The sequence below is a fragment of the Canis lupus genome, chromosome 16, assembly GCF_048164855.1.
Source record: "Canis lupus baileyi chromosome 16, mCanLup2.hap1, whole genome shotgun sequence".
NCBI classification, from domain to species: domain Eukaryota; kingdom Metazoa; phylum Chordata; class Mammalia; order Carnivora; family Canidae; genus Canis; species Canis lupus.
Window position 1 is genome coordinate 10,290,183 of NC_132853.1, and position 22,797 is coordinate 10,312,979.

Here is a 22,797-nt window from a genome sequence, read left to right on the forward strand (position 1 = left end):
CCCCCATGATGACCCTGAACACTTACCATGATGGCTCTGGACTCCCACCATGATGACCCCAGACTCCCACCATGATGACCCCGGACACCCACCATGATAGCCCTGGACACCCACCATGCCTGCAGCCTGGAGTCCCAATCACAGCCCTTCCAGCCTCAGCTTCTTCCTCTGTGGAAGGTCATATCTGCCCTACTAGCCTTTCCAATGTGCTCTTTTTCCTTCCTCGAGAATCCCCCAGATGTGTCTGTCCCAAGGCTGACCCCCCTCTAATCTACACTCTGGGTCGGTCCCTGCTTCTGCCCTGCCTGGCCTCCTTGGGCAGCCCATCTCCATGCTGAGACAGAACCCGATCAAGACTTACAGGTTCCCCAGGCAGTCCTCTGGGCCCAACTTCTCCGTCATCACCCTGTTGGGGAGAAAAGAGGCAAGATTTTAGGGACAAGTTCTAGAAGCCCAGACAGAGAGACAATGTTCCCTGAGGCTGTGCAGAAGGATGCTTTGTCCTGGGGCCACTTCAGCCTATGCCAGATTTACCAGCCCTGGGACCTGCTGGGAAGGCCTGAATGTCCTCACTCCCATAAAGCTGCAGGGAAAAGGTGGGATCTGGGGCCCTGGGACATTCTGCTCAGGATGGTACAAACCACAGTTCCAATGAGGAAAAGGCTGCACAGGAGGAGTCACGGGAGCAAAGATTTGGTTACCTTGATGGGGAAGGACAGGAGTGAATGATGGAGGGATGAAAGCTAGAAAGAGATGGAAAATAGGACAGGGTGGTAGGGAGGAGGGAGGGGGAGAGAGAGGAGATGACAGGTGATAGGGAAGGAGGGAGGGAGGGGGAGGGGAGAGACAGGGAAGGGAGGGAGGGGGGGATGACAGGTGTTAGGGAAGGAGCAGGGAGGGCCAAGGGAGGAAGAGAGGGGGAGGGGAGAGAGGGAGGGAGGGGGGAGAGAAGAGGGGTAAATGACAGACTGGAACACAAGTGACAGAGCTGAGGTGGGAAGGAGTGAGAGACGGTCACCAGATCCCCTGGGCCAACCCCAAGGTACCCTAACCTCTCTGCCAGGGCCCTAAACACAGCTGGGGGAGGAACCAAGATGAGTCTTTTCCTTCTGGCTGGAGAAGGAAATGCTGCTGAGGCTCCACTAGTCCCAGGTCAGGAGCTGCTTGTCAGTACTCTGCTGCTCTCGATCAACACACTGCTCCCTTCTCCTCACCACACACACACACACACACACACACACACACACGCATGCACACACACACGAGCGCCTACACACAGCCAGGCCTGCACGGGTGGATACTGTGCATGCACATGCAGTCATAAGTACCCTGCACACTCACACACAAGCACATACGCTATGTATCCACACACACACACACACACACCTCCTCTGATTCGAGAGGTGCAGACACCCAGAAGGACCCTCCCCTCCTTTCTCATGGTGCAGTGAGCTGCGTGGGGGCCCAGATAGGAGAAGGTGCCCTGACAAGACCAATCTGAGAGCTGGTGGCCACCAGGGCCTGGCCTTCCTATGCCTCACCTGCTCCTCTTATTCACAGGGCTTCAAACTTTTTCCCTAAAACACCCCTAATACCTGGGACACAGTGTAAGTGGCTGGAGTGTATGGGGGGCTTAACCACTCCCATGCTCCTCTGCCTCAGGATAACTGTGCTTTGGTCTGACACTGAGCCTGCAGCCCCAGGAAGACACACCTGACAGACATGGGGACTCTGCAGAGCCCCCGGGGGAGGCCCAGCTCCAGGCATGGTCCAAACTCGGGCACAGCATTGTTCCCCACTGCACACACCCAGCCAGCTGCCCAACCGGCCTCCAGACCAAGGATGGTCTGTCCCAGACTCTCCACCCACCCCCCAGATCTCCGGGCTCCGCCACCCCCCCCCGCCTACCCCCGGACCATGAGACAAGCTGAGACCCTGAGCTCATGACCTCTCCTGACACCCCTCCTCCATGGTGACCTGGGCATCTGCCTCCCCGAAGGGCCCTCTTTCTGCGACCAGTGGCAAGTGAAAGCAGATCCAGGACGCCACGCAGCACAGGACCAACAGTCAAGCTACAAATTTTCACCTGCTTTATCTCAGAAGTGGCGTGTGGCCTGTCCCCACATCCCATGGCTTTGCCCTCCACAACCCCTCCTCCCCTAGCCTCATGCCTGGTGGCCAAACGCATAGCTACTGGCGTTTCCCAGTGGTTTCTAGCCCAGACCCCCCGAGGGGGCAGGCAGGAGGGTACATACCCGTTCTCCATCGTCTCCTGGAGGTCCCGGTGGCCCAGAAGGACCAGGGTCACCCTGAGAAGTCAAGAGGGGTCAGTGTCAAGCACTCGGGAGCAGCCGCACATGATGGTCCCAAATGCCCATCCATCTTCCTGTGATTCTGACACTGGATATCCTGAGACCATGGAGACTCTGGGGCCACAGGAGGCCATTTGGGAGACTGGTGTGGGGAGGCCGGTTTGCTGGACTGGCTCTAGTAGGGCCGGGCAGATCCACGGACATGGAGCACCCTGGGACCTCAGGACACGGCAGCGGGGCCTGAGCAACCCTTGCCCGCTTCTCTATGGGAAGCAAGAATACCCCCAGCCCACTGGATCCCCCAAGAAAGAGCTACCACCCTGGACAGCCAGTGTCCTAAGGGTTAGCACCAGCCCACCTCCCACCCCTGGCCACTTCAGGCCTCACACACAGCTGGTGCTCAATGAATGCACATCCGTGGATCCCACTGGCCCCAACGTGGTGGCTGTCTGTGTCCAGTCCCCATGTCATGGTTGGATACTGTGGACAACGCAGCTTTGGTACATTACTGCAGCCCTCTCTCAACGCCCCCTGGGACGTGATGGCTAAACCCCCTGACACAGCCAACAAACGTGTGTGTGCATGCGTGTACACACACGCACATGTGTCCGCTATGTGCTGAAGTATAGAAGAGACATGGTCTGCTTCTCACAGGGCAGGGAAGGGAGAAAATGTCCGATGAGCGGCACGAGGCCATCACACGGAGAGAGACCAGGGCTGCCGGCCACAGCATGTGGCCCGCCCTTATCACTGCACCACGTGGGTCATGCCCAGCTGCCCCAAGTCACCACTGATGCTGCAAAGGGTCCTTGGCAGCTTAGAAATCACTTCACCGAGGGCATGACAGGCCCCGTTTATCAGGCAGCGGGCGTCTCTGAGGAAGGATCCCCCCTCGCCCATCAGCACCACCAGGGTGCCAGGCCTGCCGGGCTCTTCCATCAGAAGCCACAGAGAAGAAACCAGCTTCCTCTGGGCTGACCTCCCACCAACAAAGGCATCATGTCAGCACTGGTTTCCACTCCCCCACCCTGGAGTCTCCTTAGTGACCCCCTAGACCAGAGGGCACGCAGCCCCACGCCAGAGCCCTCCAGCTGTCTAGAAATAACATCCACTGTGTGGACTCCACCGGGACCTCTGTACCAGGGACACTCCGACAGGACACTTACCCGGTGGCCCTTCTCTCCCGGCAGTCCAGCCAGGCCATCGAAGCCACGGTCACCCTGCAAGAGGGACAGAGAGGCTGCTCAGAGACCATGCCATGCACACAGCTCAGCTGCTGTCCCTCGGCCACGGCTCAGGCAGTGTCAGTGCACCCCGGGCCCCAGGAACTTCACATGTGGTGACCACCGGCCTCCACACACCATGTGTTCCACTGCCTTGGATCCAGGTTCCCAGGCTCTTTTCCCCACAAACACCAACAAAGGTCAGAAACACAGAGGTGACTTTTGTCCTTGGGCCACAGACTCTGAGTCTTGCTGGCCAAGTGACCACGGCAGCACCTCCACGTGTGCCTGTCCTGTTTGCCACTACACCCTCAGCGCACATACTACCCAGCAGATGGGCCGGCACTACCCTGGCTCCCTGGCCACCCTGCCCTATCTCATGGCCATCGCAAAACCATGTGGGGTGAGGCTGAGCACAGGCTAGTTCAGGTCGGTTGGAAGAAGACCATGGTCTACTGGGAGTGACCCAAGAAGCCTTTCTTCCATCCTGCCACCCCGGGGATGTGAGACCAGAGCCTCATGTGAGCTCAGGATGCACAGGGAGCATCTGAGCTTGTCCGCACCAGTTACAGCATGAACAGGTGTCTCGGACACCCAGCAGGGTTGGTAACCCATCTCCACCCAGTCCAGGTGACCATCCACAGCATGGTGTGCTCCCTGGAGAAGCAAGCCTTTCTTCTGGCACCACACACTGCCCAGGACAGCTCTCCCAGAGCCAAGATACGAGCCCTGCAGTGACCCATATGCAGTGTCTACTCGCTCCCTGCAATGAGGGGCAGACATCCCAAAACTGGACAAGAGGACCCCCTGCCCTGCGCACTTGGCATTCCTGTGTTGACCCCCATGTGGGATCCTGTTGCCTGTCCATGGTTTCCATAGCTGGGATGCCCCCTGCCCCCCTACATTCACCACTCTCTTGAAAGGAGCAAATTTGCCCCCTAAGCAAACCAGCTGCAGTTGTCACACCTGCTTGTGACACTCACCCCACCAGCCCAGTCAGTCCTCATGCCAACACATCAGAAAGACGGATCCATGCAGAGCCTTCCTCACCCCCCAGGTCCCCTCCCCAGATGAGCATGAATGTCATTAGTCATTACTTGTGACCAAAATTACATCCACCATGTAACCAACACGTTGGCCACGTCACCAGCATGACAACAGTGATGGCGGCCATGGTCCCAGAACACAGGGAGGTGGTGAGTGTAGCCTACCTTGGGGCCAGTTTGTCCGGGCATCCCTCTGGCTCCGTCACTCCCAGCTCGGCCCTGGAACACAGGAGGCAAGCTGTCATGGGGACTGGTGAGTGGTGGCTTCCGGTGAGGCTAAGCTGAGCCACATAGCCCCATGTGGCCAGGCTGGCCGGGAGGACCCAGGCCTGGGGTCCTGGGGCTGCTCCATGCCTCTTGATATGGTTCCAGTCCTCCTGGGCCTTGCCATCTGAAGTGCCAGATAGAGGTAATACTACCTGCCTCTCTGTGTTTGGGGGTAAGACCATGTGGCAGGAGGGCAGCCAGGCAACGCTGTCCATCCGCCCATGGGCCTGGGAGTCTGGGGGTCTGTGGCTCTCGAGAGATCATGCCTCAGCCGCAATACGCAGCTCACTTCCCTTCCTCCATCCAGAAGCCAGACTGCTGGCTGGAGAGTCTCAGAAAGCAAAGCACCTAGGATTAGTCCAAGCGACTACGAAAGAACTTGTCTCACGAAAGCCACACAGCTGCCCACTGTGAGCAAGACGCTGCATCCATGGAGGCTGCTCCTGGGACTGTTACCTCCAGGTATTTCCAGCAAACTGCCAGGGACAAGCCCACGGGCCCCACCCGGCCGGCCACAAGGATGAAGGGCAGGCCCCAGGGTCACCCCAATAGAGCCCCGCCAGGTTTGAGGCCACCTGGCCAGGGACAGGGACTCAGCCAGGTGCCAACTCACTAATGAGCAATGTCAGCTAGCCGAGTGTGAAGGGCTGAGCCAGATCAATACCCGCTCTCCTCCCCGTGTCCCGTGAGCCCCTGGTCAAACGAGGCTGTCACTGGGCCGCTCACCACCAAGCACAGAGAAAGTTTGGAAAATGGGGGCGACAGGGCAGCAGCAGAGAAGGAAAGAAGCCAGGGACCAGGGTGGACCCCAAGAAGATGGTCTGTCTTCCTCGGGGTTAAAGGTTATGTGGAGCTGCCAGGGATGAAACGTCACCTCAGGAAAGGTGCCCAGGCAACGCAGCTCGAGGGCAAAATGCAGAAGCCAAGCCAGGGGAACGGGGTTGGGTGGGGGGACCAATGAGGGCGGGTGGGGGGCGCCACAGGTATGCACACACTCAGAAACCAAAGGAGGCTTCCTGGCAGGACACGCAGCTGCTCCCACGGTCACAGCCAGGGCTCCAGCCAGAGAAGCAGCCAGGCCAGTGCAGCCCCTCCGGCTTCCTGCCACCTCTCCTCCTGCAGACAGGGTGCTCTCACCCCGGGCCGAGGAACCCCGTCAGCTGTGGGAGGACCGGCTCTCCGCCTTCCCCGCCCCTCCATCCCTCTGTCACCCTCCTGCCTGCCCAGGAACCATCCCCAGGGGACACAGGACACAAAGCATTTACAGAGACTCACAGAAACCTTTAATGAAATAAAACCTTTTCTGGAATCGGATCCAAGATGAACCCCTGGCTGTCACCCAAGAGTCCCCAAATCTGGCATCAGCAGGCTGTGTGGAGATGTGGGTCCCACCCTGCCTGGGGCCTGCATCCCCCACGCATCGGAACCCATGTCCTGACAGCTACACGAGCACGATGCCCCCATCACTCTGGCTCATGACTACTGTCAGCCTCCCCCCGCCCCCCGAGGAGCCCTGTCCACCTGCACACTGTCCAAGCAAAGGGGCATGGGCAGCCCCAAGGGACAGCCGGACAAGGACACCCTAGGAACAAGCCCTCTCTTCCCCCTAGAAGCCTCCTCTGGCTGGAAAGACCCACTCAGTAGAGCATGACATGAGCCCATCAGATTCTCCCTGGCTGGTCTGGATGGGGATCGTTAATTCATACTAACCTGTAAACGCACACCCTGTTCAGCAGCCACAGTCACATGGAAACAAACTAGTTCCATTCAGTAGACCCCCTGCCTACCAAAGTCGTCGGGGGTCCAGATATCCACTGGGCCATTTTCCCCCCAGGCCAAGGCCATTTCTGGGGAAACGAGGCCACCCCATGGAAGTAAGGTCCACCCATCACTCTGTCTTCTCCACACTTGCTCCCAAAGGCCTCCATGAAAATGTTTGATAAATAAAATTAAGGTGCTCAGGACGGAGGCCAGAGGCCAGAGCAGCAGAGGTGGGCAAGCCGTACCAGCCCCAGGATGCAGAGCACCTGTGGTGTAGCTCCCATCCTGGGGAAGGGTGTTGGGCCTTGAAAATAGCTGCCCTCAGAGGAGAGTGGAGAATCCAGGCTTTAGGCCTCAGGCCTGGCACCGGAGGCACCAGCAGACCCACCACAGACCCCCACCCCCCAGCGTGACCCAGCTGCTGTCCCCGAGCCGCTAAACTCACCCTTCTTCCAGGCTTTCCGGCGGGGCCAGGCGGGCCCTGCACACCTCGGGGACCCTGTCAGGAATCAGAGACAGCACAGGGTCAGGCTGCGTCCATGTTCCTCAGAGGAAAGAGCAGAGCCTGGTCCCATGCTCAGCAAGCCGGCAGAGGCGGCTCACAAGCAGCTCCGGGCAGGGCACAGGACCTGCTGCCCGAGTGAGAGCCCAACAGGGCACAGCCAGCCTGGTCCCCGCAGCTATTTCTGCCACACGCCCACATGCGGCATATGCTGCACAAAACCATGACAGTTCCCACCGGCTTCCTTGAGAAAATGCAGCGCTGTGTCCCCCATTCTGGTGGCCACCACCTCTGATGCCCAGGAGGTGCCCCTCCAAGCAGCAAGGGCAGGTGCCTACATACCTGAGGCCCCATGTCTCCCGGCTCGCCCTTCAGACCTCCACTGCCCGGAGGGCCCTAGGGAGACAGGGTCTGGGTTAAGGAATGCACATCACACAGACCCCAGGGAGGGGGTCGCCCCATGGGGCAGGGCTCCCGCTGAGAACCCACAGAGCTCTCAGCCCCCGGAGCCCAGCCTGCCTGCCCTGGACAGAGCCCGAGGGATGAGCAGTTAACTGCCCAGTTACGCGGATGTGTTCTTGGTTTTAAACAAAATGGTCAGTGGAGCGTATGGTATGAGGACCACGAAGCCCTCACAAGCATTTGTCTCTCTATCTCTAGAACAATGACTGGGGTCCGTCACAGCCCCCAGCTCAGGGCAATGCGTGGGCATCGCCAGGCCATGATGGGGCAGGAGCAGCCCTGAGCCAGGACAGACAGGGAAGGGCAGAGAGCCAAGTCCACCCCAGGGAACGGGGGTCGGGGGGCGCATTTAAATCCTCCATTTCCCTGCAAACTGCAAAGGCCACCCGCACTCCCTAGGGACCTCGTCTGCCGACCCTGAGTGTGCCTGGGCACACACACACCACACAGCTTGTGCAGCTGGGGAGGGGGCGGCGCAAGGAATCCCAGATCTGCCCCCGAAGTACTCCCAACTTTGGAAACATGATTGTAAAGGATGAAGACAGTCAGAAAGAAAGGCTTGGGGCTCCCTAGGTCAAGGACAGAGCAGGTGTGGTAGGCTTCCCAGCACCCCGGCCACCACAGCCTCCCACCCCACCCATACCCGGGGCCCCAGTGCCCACTGGGGTGCCGCTGATAGAATCAGTGCTTGATAGGAGCTTGAAGTGTGCCCTCTCTGGATGAGCTGGGAGCCCAAAGGATGCCCCAGCCCTCACCACACTCCCCCACTCTTTCCCACCAAGGACTCACCATGGGGCCCGGTCTCCCTGTAAGACCCATTGGGCCAGCCGGCCCCCGCAGTGCCAGCTGCAAGAGAAAACGGGGCAGGCTGAGAAACAGCTGGTGCTAGCAGGGGAGCCTCCTCCGGGCAGGGAAGGCCCAACGTGGGTGTCTGCAGGAGGGGGGTGGATGGAGCTCCAGAAACCCAGGACCAAGGCTGAGGGGGAGGTGGGGGTAGAAACCGGGGGTGGGGTGCCCCCCTGTGGGGACCATCACTCCACCCCCTGGGTGCCGACCTCTTCCTTCCTCCCCAGCCAGCATCCACACCCTTGTGCACTCATGTTCAACATCAGCACCACACTTCCCCCCACCCCAGAGACACGTCCGGCACCCTCCAGCAGCTGGGGAAAGTTCTGGGGGCCCTCCGTGGGTAAAACAAGTAAGTCCCGGAACAGCGAGCTGTTGGAGCCACCGTCACCTGCAGACCTCACGTGGATACCTTCCTAGGGCACCCCTGACCGCCACCTGTCCTGTCCCACCCAGGGCCCAGCTCCGGGGCCCAGCTCCCACGTACCCCAGCCCAGCCCAGCCCAATCCCCCTTCCTGAAGGATCTCCTCTGCTCAGTTCTTCTGGCACTCAGTTCCCTACCCCCCAGCCCCTGCACGGTGCCATTTTCATTTTGGAAAAGATTTGTTTGCATTATAAAATCTTGTAAGCCCATCATCCATTTGGCTTCAATTAAAGCACTCAGATTAAAAGGCCAGCCGGGCAGGCCCAGCCAGTAAATCCAGCCGCAGGCGATGGGGTTCGTCACGCACGGCACTGCGTTGCATCACGCGGATGCTTTATTCCACGGCAACAGCTCAATACTCAAGCCATCCTGTAATTATCCATACGTTCTGATCATTAACATCACCTCCGCTGCGCCAGAGCCACATAAATATTGTCCAAACAAGGGATTATTCAGAAGCGTCCTGAGTTGCCCCATTAGAGGCAATGCTCCACGGAAGGATCACCCACCACCCATCCCACAGAACCGGGGTTTGCTCTTGTCATCTGCAGTCTCCAATCTGAAGCATCATCCATGAAAACCTCGGCTCACTACTCGGCTGATTTACAGAGTGGAGCAGTCAGGGAGCAAACACTCCTTGGGAGCCCCAGGGGCTCTGACTCAGCCCCACTCCCTGCAGCGAGCCACTTCCAGGTCTCTCCATCCCTGGAGCCCCATGGGGAACAGCAGGTGGCCCCTGCACATCCATATCCAGGAGCCTGGTCCCTCAGCATGGACGAGCCCTGAGACACCTCCCTGCCCCTTCCCAAGGCTAGCCTGGGTTCCCAGCTAGACAAGCGCATGTCCCCTCAGCATCCTGATCTCCCAGAGTTGAGCACACACACCCCTCCCTGGACCCCAGGGCACCAGGGAGGCAGGGACCACTTACCCTAGCCTGCTGCAGAATTGCTTGAGCCTGGGACTCCTGAGCCGACACCATGGGACCTTTGGAGCCGGCATCGCCACCCCCTCCGAAGCGGAACTGTGGGTGTTAAGTCAGAAGGTCAACGGAGGCACTGATGAGGGTGCCCACGCTGGACCCCAGCCCCTGAGGTGACAGCAGAGCCTTGGGGGAGTCTGGTTGGACAGCATCTGGCGCCGGGCCCCTCCTGGGACATACAGCCCTAGCTCCACCTGCCAGCCTCAGCCCTGGGGCCACCTGGACACCTGCCCCAAGTCTGGGAAAAACTTCCTGGCTTCTGCAGCACCTCACTCTGCAACCCTGCAGCCCCTAGCTCTTGCAAGAAAGAGCCAAGGGCCCAGTGCAAATGCCTGCAGCGGGGAGGCCTAGCCAGGAAGGTCCTGGCTTCACACGGGGTCTCCCCAAGCTATGCCCAGCCTCCTGGGCAGCACCGGGTCACCAGCCAGAAGACTGATGTCCAAGTGCCAGCAAGTGCCACACACTTGTCCTCCTGGGCCTGGGCTCCTAGTAAAGGACATGACACCACAAGGTCAAGGGCAGGTCAGGCACAAGGTGGGACTGGCCGGTAGCATGCTCACATGGAGGTCGCAGTGGAGACGGACAGATGCCACTCAGCTTCCTTGCAGAGCCAGACTTCCCGCCTGTTAGACAGGACAGCCCTGGGCGCCTGCAGAGAGCTGGAGGCCTCAACCAACCAGGGTCCATTCCAGAGGAGCCTATTTCTACAAGATGGCTGGCCCACATCAGAGTGACTCCGTGGCAAGGGATGGCCCCCTCGGACCCAGAGCTCAGGGCCCCCTTTCCACCACATCTCGAGCCCTGAGCCCACCCACCCCAGCCGCCCACCCCCACAATGAAGGATACTCACAGGCAGCATGAGCATGGTTCCGGGAGGGCCAGGCAGCCCATCAGCCCCAGGAAGGCCTGGGCGTCCAGGGGGACCCTGTGGACAGAGGACCCAAGGCAGCTGGGTGAGAATGCAACAGGGATGGACCAGGGCTATGTCCAGACAAGGAGGTCAGAGCTGCAGCTCACGAGGAAAGTTAGGAGGCAAGCACAGAAAAGCAAGACCCCATGGCGTGGAATGTTCCAGAAGCCAAGTGCAGGGAAGGGAGGGGCACTGGCCATGGGCTGAGGATGAGGAAAGGCTTCTAGGGGGAAAGGGATGAGGACAAAGGGGCTCTGAGCTGAACCCAGAGGGATCTGCAGGAGCAGAGAGGAGGGAGACTGCAATCCGGGGACTGCAGGGACAGAGGTGACTCCAGGACTAGTGTAGCAGACCAAGCCAGGGCCTCTACCATCCAGGAATGTGTCCTCCAGGCCTGCATGCCAGCAGGTGAGGCCGCCCCCTGGCCCCCAAGGCCCATGTCCTCCACCTGCCAGTGAGGTGCCCTTTGTGACCCAGCCCCCACCGACGCTGCATGTGGTCACTTGGACAGGAGGCGGTCTAAGCGTCCGCTTGCTGGACAGACGCGAGGAACGTGCACAGGACACACACCCCTCTCGAGCAAGTTCAAGAGCCCGTGTGCATGGAGATGACACCATGGCCCCCACAGACCCCATCAATCTGGTCTGAGGCAGGATCCAGGCAGACACCCCTTGCAGAGTCTCCGGACTGACCCTGGCCTCGCGGGACTCTACAAGTGTAAAACGAGTATGACACTCTATCTTCAAAAAAAACCCAAAACATTCTATGAGCATGGCTCCTTCATAGATCCCGGCAGACTCCCACCAGCCTGGGGTGCAGATCTGCTCTGCACACAGATGGAGGCTTGACTCCCTCTTCCGGATGGAAAGGGACCCCCACGAGCCATACCCCACGACAAGCCATGGTGTTGGGTCCAGCACTCTGCACCAAGCTCGGCCGCGCTCCGGCAAGAGCGCCCACAGCAGCGGTGCGATGCTCCAGGCGGGGGAGACAGATCAGGTCCCGGTTCCCAGCCAAGACGGAGAATGTGCGGCTCTCGGGGAACGATCCCAGAGGACCCAGAACAGTCCACGCCTGAACAAACACCTGCTTCTCTCTTCTCTGGTTATTTTACTATAGACGCTCTCATGAGCTGTTGTATAACATGATTTATACAAAATGCAAAGGGAAAGCTCCCTCTCCTCCCCGCAGGAGGACCCAGCCCTGGAGCTCTGCACCTGTAGGGACAGCGGGCAGCACGCACGATGGCTGGCGACACACAGCGCGCCCACAGGTCTCCGCGGCAAGGGCCTCAGGGGATGCCTCTCCTTCGCCAGGAGGTCACCCCCTCCAACCCACCCCCCCCCCCAGCACCCCGTCCTGCAATCTGCTCTTTCTCTTCCCTGCCCACTACGGCCTATTATGAACTTGGCCTCATTCTGTTTAACAGCTGTAGAGTTTCCCACGCACGAGGGGCTCGTCTTTGCCCCCGCCTGCCCTCTGAGGGCACGTCCTGTGGTGGGGGCCATGCGAACAGCTGTCTCAGGGAAGTCCTTGCAAGCAGAACCTCTGTGTCAAGGAACTGCTCACGGGCACGGCCCTTGCCTCGGCCATATCGGAAAAAATCCTCAGAAGATGAGAAGTAGGTATGGAAAAGAAAACATCGGGAACAAGTTTTCCTCTTGGAAACCTAGGTGCTGCCCGCTGCTGAGTTAAGCCTGGGAGTTGGTCCCAAATCAAACCCCAACTTCAGGTGTTAGAGTCCATGTCTCCCAGGGAACAGACGCCATCCCTGTGTGTCTCCATGGTTTGCGTGCACCCGTGTGGCACTGGAAGCTGGGACACGCGGGGGGCGGCCCCTTGTCCACCTTCCGCTCCCAAAGACCCTCCTGCTGTGTGTCCTCCCTCCCTGCTCTTTCGGAGCCACAATGCTGGGCCTGCAGCCCCGCTCAGGCTGGGAAGGCCCTGGAAGGCACCCTCTCCACCACAACCAGAGCGATGCCAAGGGACGAGAGTCTCCCTCCCTGCAGAATCGGATGCATGTCTACCCAGCTGGGCGGCAGCGGCAAGGGAGGCCCACCCCATCTGTGACCTGCCTTGGGAGCTCAGGCACAGAGATGCCTGGCTGCGGTGGGGGGTGGGGGGAGTACATGTGAGCAACCAGCTGTTGGGGGTTGAACGGTGGCCCCATAAGAGGTCCTGACACCCCGGAGCCCTCAGGGAGAGGGGAGAGCAGACCTGCACGCCCATCCCCAGGAGACAGGGGGACAGCAAAGAAACCAACCTGCCTCGCCACCCGCGGCAACGGCACTTGAAATGGCTCCTGCGAAGCTCAAGCTTCACACAGTCCTCAATGGACTCTGCCTGTCATAGTGCAGCGGCCTAGCCTGCGTCCTTCCCTTGGTGCTGGGCGGAAGTCCAGCCAGCCAGGAGGGGACATGGTGGCACAGCGGTGGTGCCAGGGATGCCAGGGGCACCTGTGAAGCACGCTTTCCGGGGGGTGGGGGGCAGTGAGACCCTGCGGGGCTGCTGGAGCACACAAGGCGGCCAGGGACGGATGGCGTGGGCCTCCCTTGCCACTCCTGCCCCGAGGGTACGATGTGCATCCCATTCTGCATGGAGGGAGGCACCGCTGTAGGAATGGGCCTCCGTCCTGGACATGAAGCATCGTGATAGGAGATGTATGTCTTGAATCCAGGAGCACTCAGCCTCCTCTCCCAAGGGATCTTCCAGTGCCCTCAGGACACCCGGCTCTCTTGTCCTCGGCTTCCTTCTAAGCCCCTGAGGAAGGAATGGGGACGTCCCTGCCCGCCTGCCAGGAGAGTGGGGCCAGACCAGCTCCAGCCCTGCCCTGCCTCCCCTCGGCCCGCACGGCTGGGCCTGCCCATCTGTCACCAAGGGGGCATGGATGGGGTGATGGCTCAAGTCCCTTCTCACCTGTGACACCACCCACGGGCAAGGCTTGGGGGAGCTGGCGGCCATCTAACCAGTTGGGAAGCCAGGCTCGGCCAGTCAAGGTTAGATGAGAACTAATTACTAATTGGGGTGCCTGGGTGGTTCATTTGGTTAAGTGACCAACTCTTAGTTTGGGCTCAGGTCCTGATCTCGGGGTCGTGAGATTGAGCCCTGCATTGGCTCTGTGCTGAGCAGAGTTCTCTCTCTCCCTCTCTTTCTAAAATAAATGAATAGACCTTCAAAAAAAAAAAAAAAAAAAAGAACTACTTGATAATTAGTAATAGGAAAGGCTGGAGAATCCCAGGACGGTGGAACCCGGGGGAGGGCAGGATCCTTCCAGACCTCTCCCATATAGACAAGCAAGTGAGGCCAACCAAGCAGGTGGAGGGGATCAGGATGTGCTGCCCCAAAACACACCATGTTGCTGTAAGGACTATTCTGAGCCAAAGGCAGCCGAGGATCCATGGACGTCCTCTGCCCCCGCCCCCCAGCCTCCTAGAAGGAGAGTGCGTACGTTTCCCTTCGTGAAGATGGCACCCAGTATCCCCACTGTCCTCCGCACCAGGACAGGGAGGACAACCCCCACCACCGGGGACTGGGAGCCAGCACGGACAGAAGTCTACGTAAGCAGACCTTACCAAAATGACCTTTCCCTTCCCTTAGTCACCCCGTATTTTGCTAGTCGCTGCTCCCCCATGGGTCACCCTCGGTTGAAACGGAACCTGAGCACTCAGGTCAGGCTGCTTCTCTGAGTTCGCACTGCCTTTCTGGGATGCTCAGAATGTGTGTGAAACTTAAAATAGTAATACAAGCATGTGCCTTTTCTTCTATCAACACGGTCTTTGGTCAGTTTAATTTGCACGCCCCAATCACAAAACGTAAGAAGATGGAGAAGAAGTTTCCCACTTCCCACAAAGGGATTCTGAGGTCTCCCTACTGGTGGTGTCAGTGTAGAATCCTGACTGTGCAGCCGGGGTCCCTTGCCAGCTAAATAGCAGACATCTGGGAAAGCTGGGCATTGGGAGGAAGCTGAGCTGTGAGCAGGGATAGCTCCTCCGACAAGGATGGCTTAAGCAGGGCCTGGAGCGGTGGGCAGTGCTCAGCTCCTGAACCAGCTCCCACCTCCACCTGGAAAGGTGCTGGGATAGCCAGTGGGCTGCAGGTTTCCCTCCAACCCTTGGGACAGCACACGTTAGAGGAATGGGTCTCTCTGCTGACCCCATGCCCAGTCCCCAGGCTCCTGGATCTGGGCTTGAACCTAAGAGACACCAGTTGCTTAAAACAATGATATTCCACTGTCAGGGGTCTGGGGTACACAAAGCCCCAGCTGGCCACCCACCACTGGCCCTGTCCAGGCTCAGCCCAAAGGCAGGGACCAAGTGGGGAAGAGTGCATCCTTGGTGCTAGACCATGGCTGGCACCATGTGACCGCTGGACAGTGGACAGTCCTCGGCACTAGACCATGCCCAGCACTGTGTGATCGCTGGACGGTGGGCGGAGGGATGGACACTTGCAGCGGTAAGTGGCACAGAGGCAAACTGACCGTGTCGTGCACACCATGGACAGCATCTCCTCCTGCCCCTCTGGGACCATACCGTGTGCTCCTCCCTTGCTGACACCTGGACTCAGTCATGCTCAACGGGGGTCCTGAGGTACCGTGATGCCCCTGGCCGTCGCCCCCACTCACACAGACCTTTGAGGACATGGTGTCCAGAGCAAGCTGGGGCACAGACCGCAGAACCCAAGCTGTCTGGTCCTGGAGCTGGGGTGGAGCAGCGGCCCCCACGTCTGCAGTTGGGGCCATGAGGCAGAGGGGAGGGGCCAGGAGGTGTGGGAAGGCCATCCCGGTCCCCCCGACTCCACCACGGAGGAAGACCCACCTTCTGTGTGCCCTTAGAGCCACCAGCTATAGATAATCAGCATAGCTGGGAATGTTGCTCCACAGAGGTCACCGGCCACACGGAGGAGCGCCACTGCCTCCTGCAGCGCTAACCTGCTGCCGACCCTCATCAATGCCATCTGGAAGGTGCACTCAGTGCTCACCTGCCCACAGGACGGGGCACCCCGCCCCCTGGCTCCAGCACCACTCTGGAGCCCCAGAGCCTGGCTGCCCGCCAGGCTGCCTTGGGAGCAGACCCCAGCCACCTCCCAACAGACCAGACCCAGCCATAGACCTGGCCACTGACCCAGCCACTGACCCACCCACACCCTTAAGGCCATGCTCTCCAGGCCATGTGCCCAGCCCTGGGGATGAACGTCCCCTAGGACACACGCACACACGCCCCTGGTCTCTCCTGTCCGCTGCTTAGTCATCTGCTACTAGATTTGGATCTGACTGTGCTCACGTCCATACTCGTCAGACCGGCAGGAAAAACCGACACAAAACACAAGCCACGCTGGACAAGAGCCCCTGAGGCTGCAGTACCCTAGAGCTCCACGGGGTGTCACACTGAAATTGTGGGCTCTGCCCAAATGGCTCCACAGCAACCAGGACCATCGGGACCGGGGACGTGTCCTTATGACCAAGGGGGCGCAGGATGGGTCCCTCTGACCTGGGAACATGTCTCTTTGACCAGGGGGTGCCCAAACAGGTCCCTTTGACTCAGGGACACGTCCCTTTGACCGGGAGAACCCAGACAGGTCCCTTTAACCAGGAGGCCCCAGGATGAGTTCCTTTAACTTGGGGACACGTCCCTTTGGGTGACCTTAGGATGTATCCCTTTGACCAGGAAACCCAGAACAAGTCTCTCTGATGGTCAGGGGGGAGGCATGAGGGGTCCTTTTGACTGGGGGACATATCCCTTTGATCTGGGGACCTCAGGATGCATCCCTTTGACCAGGGGTAACCCCAGGACAGGTCATTATGACCAGGGGGATCCCCGGGATGGGTCCCTTTGACCCAGAGCAAGCTCTCCCATACTGTTGCTTGATTTCCAACAAGGAAGACGGAATGCGGGGAAATCAAGTCCCATGAAGCTCATATACTGAGGAAGGAAGGGTCAATGCAGATCCTAATCCCACGTGACCCTCACAGCACTGTCAATTCCGTTATGCTAACGCGGGCTGCAGGGCCCTCTGTGAGCCGACCACAACAGCCTCCGTGGGACTCGGGCCGGCCGGGTCTGCCCTTGCAGGTGTCACCTTCCCAGGCACAGGGCCAGGAAGTAGTCAAGCTCCCTAAACATCCATAGACACAGACATAGGAAGGGGGGTGGTGTGAGAGGTTGACAGGCCAGGGGCAGGGTGGAGATGGACACTGACGCACCGGCTGCCTCTGCACATATAAGCATGGCAGCCACAAAGTGGAAGACCCACAGACAAGCCCACAGACAAGCCCATGGAGCAGGTGATCCCAGCAAGCAGAGTCACCCCTTACCCTTTCTCCAGGGTCACCCACTTGGCCAGTGGGGCCCATCGTTCCTGGAGGTCCTGGGAGACCCTGGAATTAAAAACAAAGTCAGGACAGAATTCAAAGATACAGCCATAGGGCAACACCCCATCCCACCTTGATTCTGGAAGGATGGAGATGGGCCCAGACGGTGCTGGGCCCCGGGGGGCCTGCAAAGGGCAGTGAGCACCCCCTCTTTTCCATCCAGGCCCTTTAAGGGGTGTCACTGATTCCCCACCACCCCCAGCACCTCCCACAGGCCTGGGGAACTAAGCACAACACTCACTGCAGGACCTTCAGGGCCGGGCGGCCCCTCCATGAGCATGCCCTGGAAAAGACAGGAGATGGTGTCTGAGATCCCAGGACCCATGGCTCCTGAGATCCCAGCAGACCCTGCTGGTGAGGATGACCCCATGAGAGGTCAGCTCACCCCATAGTGGCTGCAAAGAATGACTCCAGGAGGACCACAGTTAGGATGCATGCCCACCAGCAGCCCAGAGCACGAGGGAGACGCTGCCAAGTCCACGGGACCCTCGGCCGCCCTCCCCCTCAAGCCCCTCTCCCTGCTGCTGGCCCCCACCCACCCTTACGGTCTTCACCCCCAAGTGGGGACAAGGCCTCCTGCCTCCCACCCCATCAGCCTGGACCCCAGAGAGGCCATGTGGGTAGCAGAAGGGTCAGCAGACAGAGCTCCCTGACCGGGGGGCGCCCCCACTTCCAGCCCCTTCCCAGGGCAGGACTCCTTTCCCTCCTGCCCAGTGGACACCAGGGCCAGGCACCTCCAATGTCCTCTGTGTCTCACACCCACTTGAGGGGCCTCTGAGATAATGTACCACCGTGCAGGAGGGCAGGGGCCTCCTGCCCCCTGCAGGGCTTTGCTTGCTGAGAAGGCAGCAGCAGAGGGAGCTGGGCGTCCTGGGACCAGCTAGGATCTGCCTGGCCTAGCTTTAGCCACACTCATGGCCGAGGACAGGGGGCTCCTGCCCCCACTTCCCCCAGAGCAGAGGAAACATAGATTGCTTCCCTCCAGGGATGGTGTGAGCTGCTGTGCTCAGTCCTTCCACAGTGGACAGTGCTCTTGAGACATGTGGGACAGCCTCCCAAGGGGGACAGGTGCACACCCAGCCGAGGCTCAAAGACCCACACGGGAGAGGGGCACCAGGCCGTGGGGTCCTGCGACCCCCAGCCTCCCCTCCAGGGCTCCCTGCCACCACGAAGGCGTGTTTACACAGATGTGCACTCAGAGGACTACGTGTGCTCAGGATGCACACAGACAGCTCCTCCAAACAGCTTTCAAAATGCCTCCTCTGACAAAGGCAGCTGGGGAGGCTTGGCCATGGAGCTGGGATCAAGCTCTGGCCTTGGCGGGCCCCAGGGCCTGCCGTGTCTTCCCAGACATGCTGGCATGGTTCTCGGGGAGCTGGGGCAACATTGGCCACAGATCTCCATGGAAGCTGGGCCAGAGGTGTCCATGGAGGCCGGGGAAGGAGGCCAGACGCCGGGACGAACGGGCCCAGCGCAGGGAGAAAGGCTCAGCTGACGAGGGAGAGCGGTGGCCCTCTCTGGGGTGCTAGGCCAGTCCACACACATACCCCACCACCACCAGGGTGCAGACGCCTTCCCCGAATTCAGCAGGCAGGGTAGCCGTGGCCCAGCTGAAAACAGCTCTCAACGCAGGTGCCTCTGCCCCTCAAAGAGCACGCACAAAAGTGTTTCTTTCAAACCCCAGGGGAGAAGAGAGCCGGTGATCCGTGTGCCGCCCGGGATGTTCACCAGGGGACACAAGACACTGAGTCTGAGGATTAGTCCCTGGGGTCCCAGGACACCCACAAACCCGAATCCCCTCAATTGAGAGGGCGGCTGCCCCTTCCAGGAGCTGCTGACCGGCTGCTGAATGACAGGAGGTGCGGCTCGGAGGGCAAGAAGGAGCTGGTTTCCGAGGGCTCCAGTGACATGACAAGCCCCTCTTCCCAGAGGGCGGGTGCTGGAGCGGGGTGGGGACAGACAGAGCAGCGGCCACCCCGTCCTCTGCGGTCAGTAGTCTGCTGCGAGGCCCACGCCAGCCGGCTCCCAGGCCTCGGCCATCTGTTTATGGAGCTAAGACTTTGAGGGCATCTCTGGGTTGAGAGATTCCAACTGTTTACACAGTGTCCCCAGGGGCCCAGCAAGGGCTGGCAGACACACAGAATGAGCTGGGGCGGGGCAGTGCTGAACGCCAGGGCCAGAGAAGGGAGCCCTCCCCGAGCTGCGTCCAGATGCCTCAGTTTCCCTGACATGAGGCAGACTTTGTGTAGACACACTGTCTGTGCTGGACCCCATAAAAGGCACCCTGAGTCAAGAGCAGGTCCATCTGGGGACTAGGATATCTGGGGAAATGTGCGTGTGGTCAGTGAGACCAGCCAGGCTCAGGCCAGCGAGAGGCAACACCAGGCTAGCTCACCTCTGGCCAGGGCACCCTATACCAGCTGCAGCACACCCACTGTCCTTCTGGGGCATCCCCTCCCCAGCTGCTGGCTGCACCGTGCTTCCCCCCGGCTCACCCTTCTCCTGCACCCACATTCTCCACCTTCAGACAAGCCATCTTCCTCAGACCCGCAGAGAGCACCGGAAGGGGATGTTCTCAGCCTGAGAAAGGACGTGTGTCCAGAGGCCACAGCCCCGTGGGGCTGATAGATCCCACCCCTGGACAGTCCCAGAGGGAAAACAGAGCCGCACGGGCTGCCTTCACCATCCTCCGGATGCTTGCAAGGCCGGGCATAGAGCCAAGCCGCGAGGGCGCTGCTGAAACTCTGCCCGCTGGGTGTTCTACCCCAGAGATGGGCCACGTCCCGTCTGCCCTGGCCATGGGGCTTCGGGTCTCTCTGGGGGAGACCAAGGTCGAGGCTTTAAAAGCACCTTCCCAGGACCACGGGAGGATGGAGGCCACAAAATTCCCCATCCCAGGAATCCAGGGGCCTAAGGTCCTGGGATCTACAATGTCCTGTCCCGGGCTGCAACACCAGGAACCACCCCTCAGCCCAGCTCCGCCTTGTGACCGGCCTCGGGGCAGGCCACTGGCCTCCTCCCTCCGGCACTTGAACAACGTGGCAGGGTGGGCCTCGGCCAGGCCCTCCCCGCCGTCATGTCCACAGCCACCGCCCGGCGCGCACTGTCTCACCACCACAGGCAGCTGCCGGCCCGCCCGCCGATCACGTGGAGCCTCGCAGCCTGGTCAGGGCCTGACCTCAGCAGCTCTCGGGCCTTGGGGTGGACCCCAGTGCTCCCAGCCGTGCTCCCATGGCAGCAGGAAGCGGCTCCTGGGCCCCGACCATGAGCCCCCCACTCCATCAGTAGCCATCGTGTCTACTCTCTGTGACGCCGCGCCCAGCAGGGTGAGTTCCTCGAGTTCCCCGGCTACGGCTTTACGGACAGCCTGCCACACATTGCTGGCTTCCACCAATGTACCCCACACGGTGGCCACACCGGGCCTGGGAGCAGCTGGGTCCACAGTTAACCCCCAGTGCTGCCCAGCCTAGATCTGAGGTGCCCTGTGAACCCTCTGACCCCTCTAGAGGGGCTCCCCTCCTTCACACAAGCTCTTTCATCCCAGAGACAACAGCAGGTGCCCAACGAGGTGCCCAGACCACAGGCGCATAGCACAGAGGTCTGACCAGCTGGAGTCCCAGGCAGGGGCGCCTCCGTCATGGCCTAGAACATTCCCCCACCTGAGCCCCTTTGCTCAAGCCTCGGCCACAAGCGGCGTGTAGCGTCCATGAACGGCGCCACTGGCTAGGCCTTGACCTGCACGACCCACATGTCTTGCAGCCCCATGACCTCAGAGAGGGGATAAGAAAATGCCTTACTGGTTCGATGATGGCAGGTTCTCCCTTTTGACCCTTCTCGCCTCGGGGTCCTTCGATCTGGGTTCACAAAACACAGGTGGACAGAGGATGAGCAGAGGAGGAAAGGGAAGGCCCTGCAGTCACCAAGCAGGGGCCACTCACAGCCCGCCCTCCCCAGGCTCCAAAGGTACCAGTGGAAGGTGACCCCGCGGCCTCTCACCCCTTCGTAGATGGTGTCCTGGTTGGCAGGCATGCCCGGCCCTATCTCCGACGGGGAGACAGTGGGGTCATAGTAGGGGTCGTAGTAGGTCTCATCCAGGTTCCGAATGGTTTCTTCTGTAAACTCCCCTTCCAGGTCATCCTCAGGAGGCGGGGCCGGCTGGGCAGGAGGGGACAAGAGGGGTCACCGGAGGATAGTGCGGCATTGGACAGAGACCTCCTCCCTCCCCAGCCCCACAGCCCGGGGATGCCAGGGACGGGGCCTCCTTGGAGCCAGGTCGAATGCGTTGGGGCAGCTCCTGGGCCCCAGCAGCCTCTTCACACATCCTCTTGCCACAGGGAGACTTCACCCCAAGCCCCACAGGACCCCGTGGCCAGCTAGGGCTGTACACTGTGGGGAAGTCGGTGTGCTGTCAGGTGCCCTGGCCCAGGGCCTTGCGTCTTGGGGTGACATGCCCCCTACCCTATCCCACTGACAGAGGGGGTCGCACCCATCAGAAAGAGGTGTCTGCTCTGTGGCCATCAAGGGCCTGGCATCCTGCAATGCCTACTTTGAAGCACTCGCTGTGTGCAGTGCACTGTGCTAAGCTCCTCCCTCATCTGAAAACCTGCCAACAACCCCTAGGGGCCGACCTGTGCCACCCTGTGAATAACAACTGGGATCCGGAGGAGACGAAACTCTCCCAGGCCAGTGGACGAGGCATGGAGCCAGGTAGGAAAGCCCACGGTCATATCCGGCATGAGTGGGCCCCGTGCCTCCTCTGCTGGTCCAGACCCTCAGCTCCCACCCCTGTCCTGCTGGCCCCCTCAGGCCACAGAGAGAGATGCTGCAAACATGCATGTCCTCACCCATCCCCACCTGAACCCTGAGAGTCTGGGTGGGCGGGGCTCATTCCACCCAATTTGCACATGGGAAACAGAAACAGTGACATGTGCTCAGTGAACCGTGGACCCCAAGGCTGCTCAGCACCCCTGGGGGCCGGGGTCTGGGGGTCTGGGAACCAGAAAGCCACCCCAGGACCCCCGAGGTCAGAAGCAGAGAAAAGAGGGAGCCCCGAGCCCCCCAGCCCTACAGCGCCTGCCCCAAGCCCATTCGGAATAGAAGCAATTACATTGGAGCCATTGGTGGTGCCGACTGTGCTGGTGGGGACCTCGGCCCCTGCGCCATGGTCAGGGGACTGGTCGGGGTTCTCGAAGCCCTCGTTGTAGTTCATGTCATCATAAGGGGCAGGTGTGTAGTAGTCCTCACTGGGCATGTAGTCGTAGTCTCCAATGCCAGGGTCCTCCTCCTTCCCAGCCCCCTCACTGATGTCAGGCACCGCAGGGGCTGCCGTGGTGGGTGGGGTCTGCTCCTGAGGGCCGGGGACAGAGTGGGGAATCATGAGAGGACACACAGCATGGCCTCGTGGCTAACCAAGAGCCCGCAGACCTCGGGCGCAGAGGCTGCCGTCCATGCAGGGAGATGGCCAGCCACAGGGAGTGCAGCCCAGAGCCTAAACCCCCTAAAAACCCCCAATCCTGCACCAAAAAGGTGAACTGTATCTCCAGGTTTAAAAGTTAGACCCAGAGCAACACGCTCCCCTTCACACCCACATCTCCTGGCAGCATGGCAGGTGGAGAGCCCCCTGCCCAGCCTCCCCCGGGGTGCATGACACACAGATGGTCACCAGCCCCCGGGGTCCCTGGTGGCCTGCTGAGCTCC

The 22,797-nt window shown here is 60.3% G+C and overlaps 1 protein-coding gene across 2 annotated transcripts in view; it reads right to left on the bottom strand.

Moving 5' to 3' along the window:
• The window catches only part of COL5A1 (collagen type V alpha 1 chain), a 151,054-nt gene that overhangs the window by 64,736 nt on the left and 63,521 nt on the right, over nucleotides 1-22,797 (bottom strand). For both annotated transcript variants that reach the window (XM_072778551.1, XM_072778550.1), the window contains exons 7-20: nucleotides 22,208-22,447; nucleotides 21,097-21,255; nucleotides 20,898-20,954; nucleotides 17,342-17,383; nucleotides 17,044-17,106; nucleotides 10,674-10,748; nucleotides 9,773-9,865; nucleotides 8,363-8,419; nucleotides 7,454-7,507; nucleotides 7,055-7,108; nucleotides 4,747-4,800; nucleotides 3,479-3,532; nucleotides 2,256-2,309; nucleotides 362-406 (exon numbers count right to left, since the gene is read on the bottom strand). In XM_072778551.1, coding sequence (XP_072634652.1) covers nucleotides 362-406; nucleotides 2,256-2,309; nucleotides 3,479-3,532; nucleotides 4,747-4,800; nucleotides 7,055-7,108; nucleotides 7,454-7,507; nucleotides 8,363-8,419; nucleotides 9,773-9,865; nucleotides 10,674-10,748; nucleotides 17,044-17,106; nucleotides 17,342-17,383; nucleotides 20,898-20,954; nucleotides 21,097-21,255; nucleotides 22,208-22,447 — 1,101 coding nt within the window. The remainder of the gene's footprint in view (nucleotides 1-361; nucleotides 407-2,255; nucleotides 2,310-3,478; nucleotides 3,533-4,746; nucleotides 4,801-7,054; nucleotides 7,109-7,453; nucleotides 7,508-8,362; nucleotides 8,420-9,772; nucleotides 9,866-10,673; nucleotides 10,749-17,043; nucleotides 17,107-17,341; nucleotides 17,384-20,897; nucleotides 20,955-21,096; nucleotides 21,256-22,207; nucleotides 22,448-22,797) is intronic.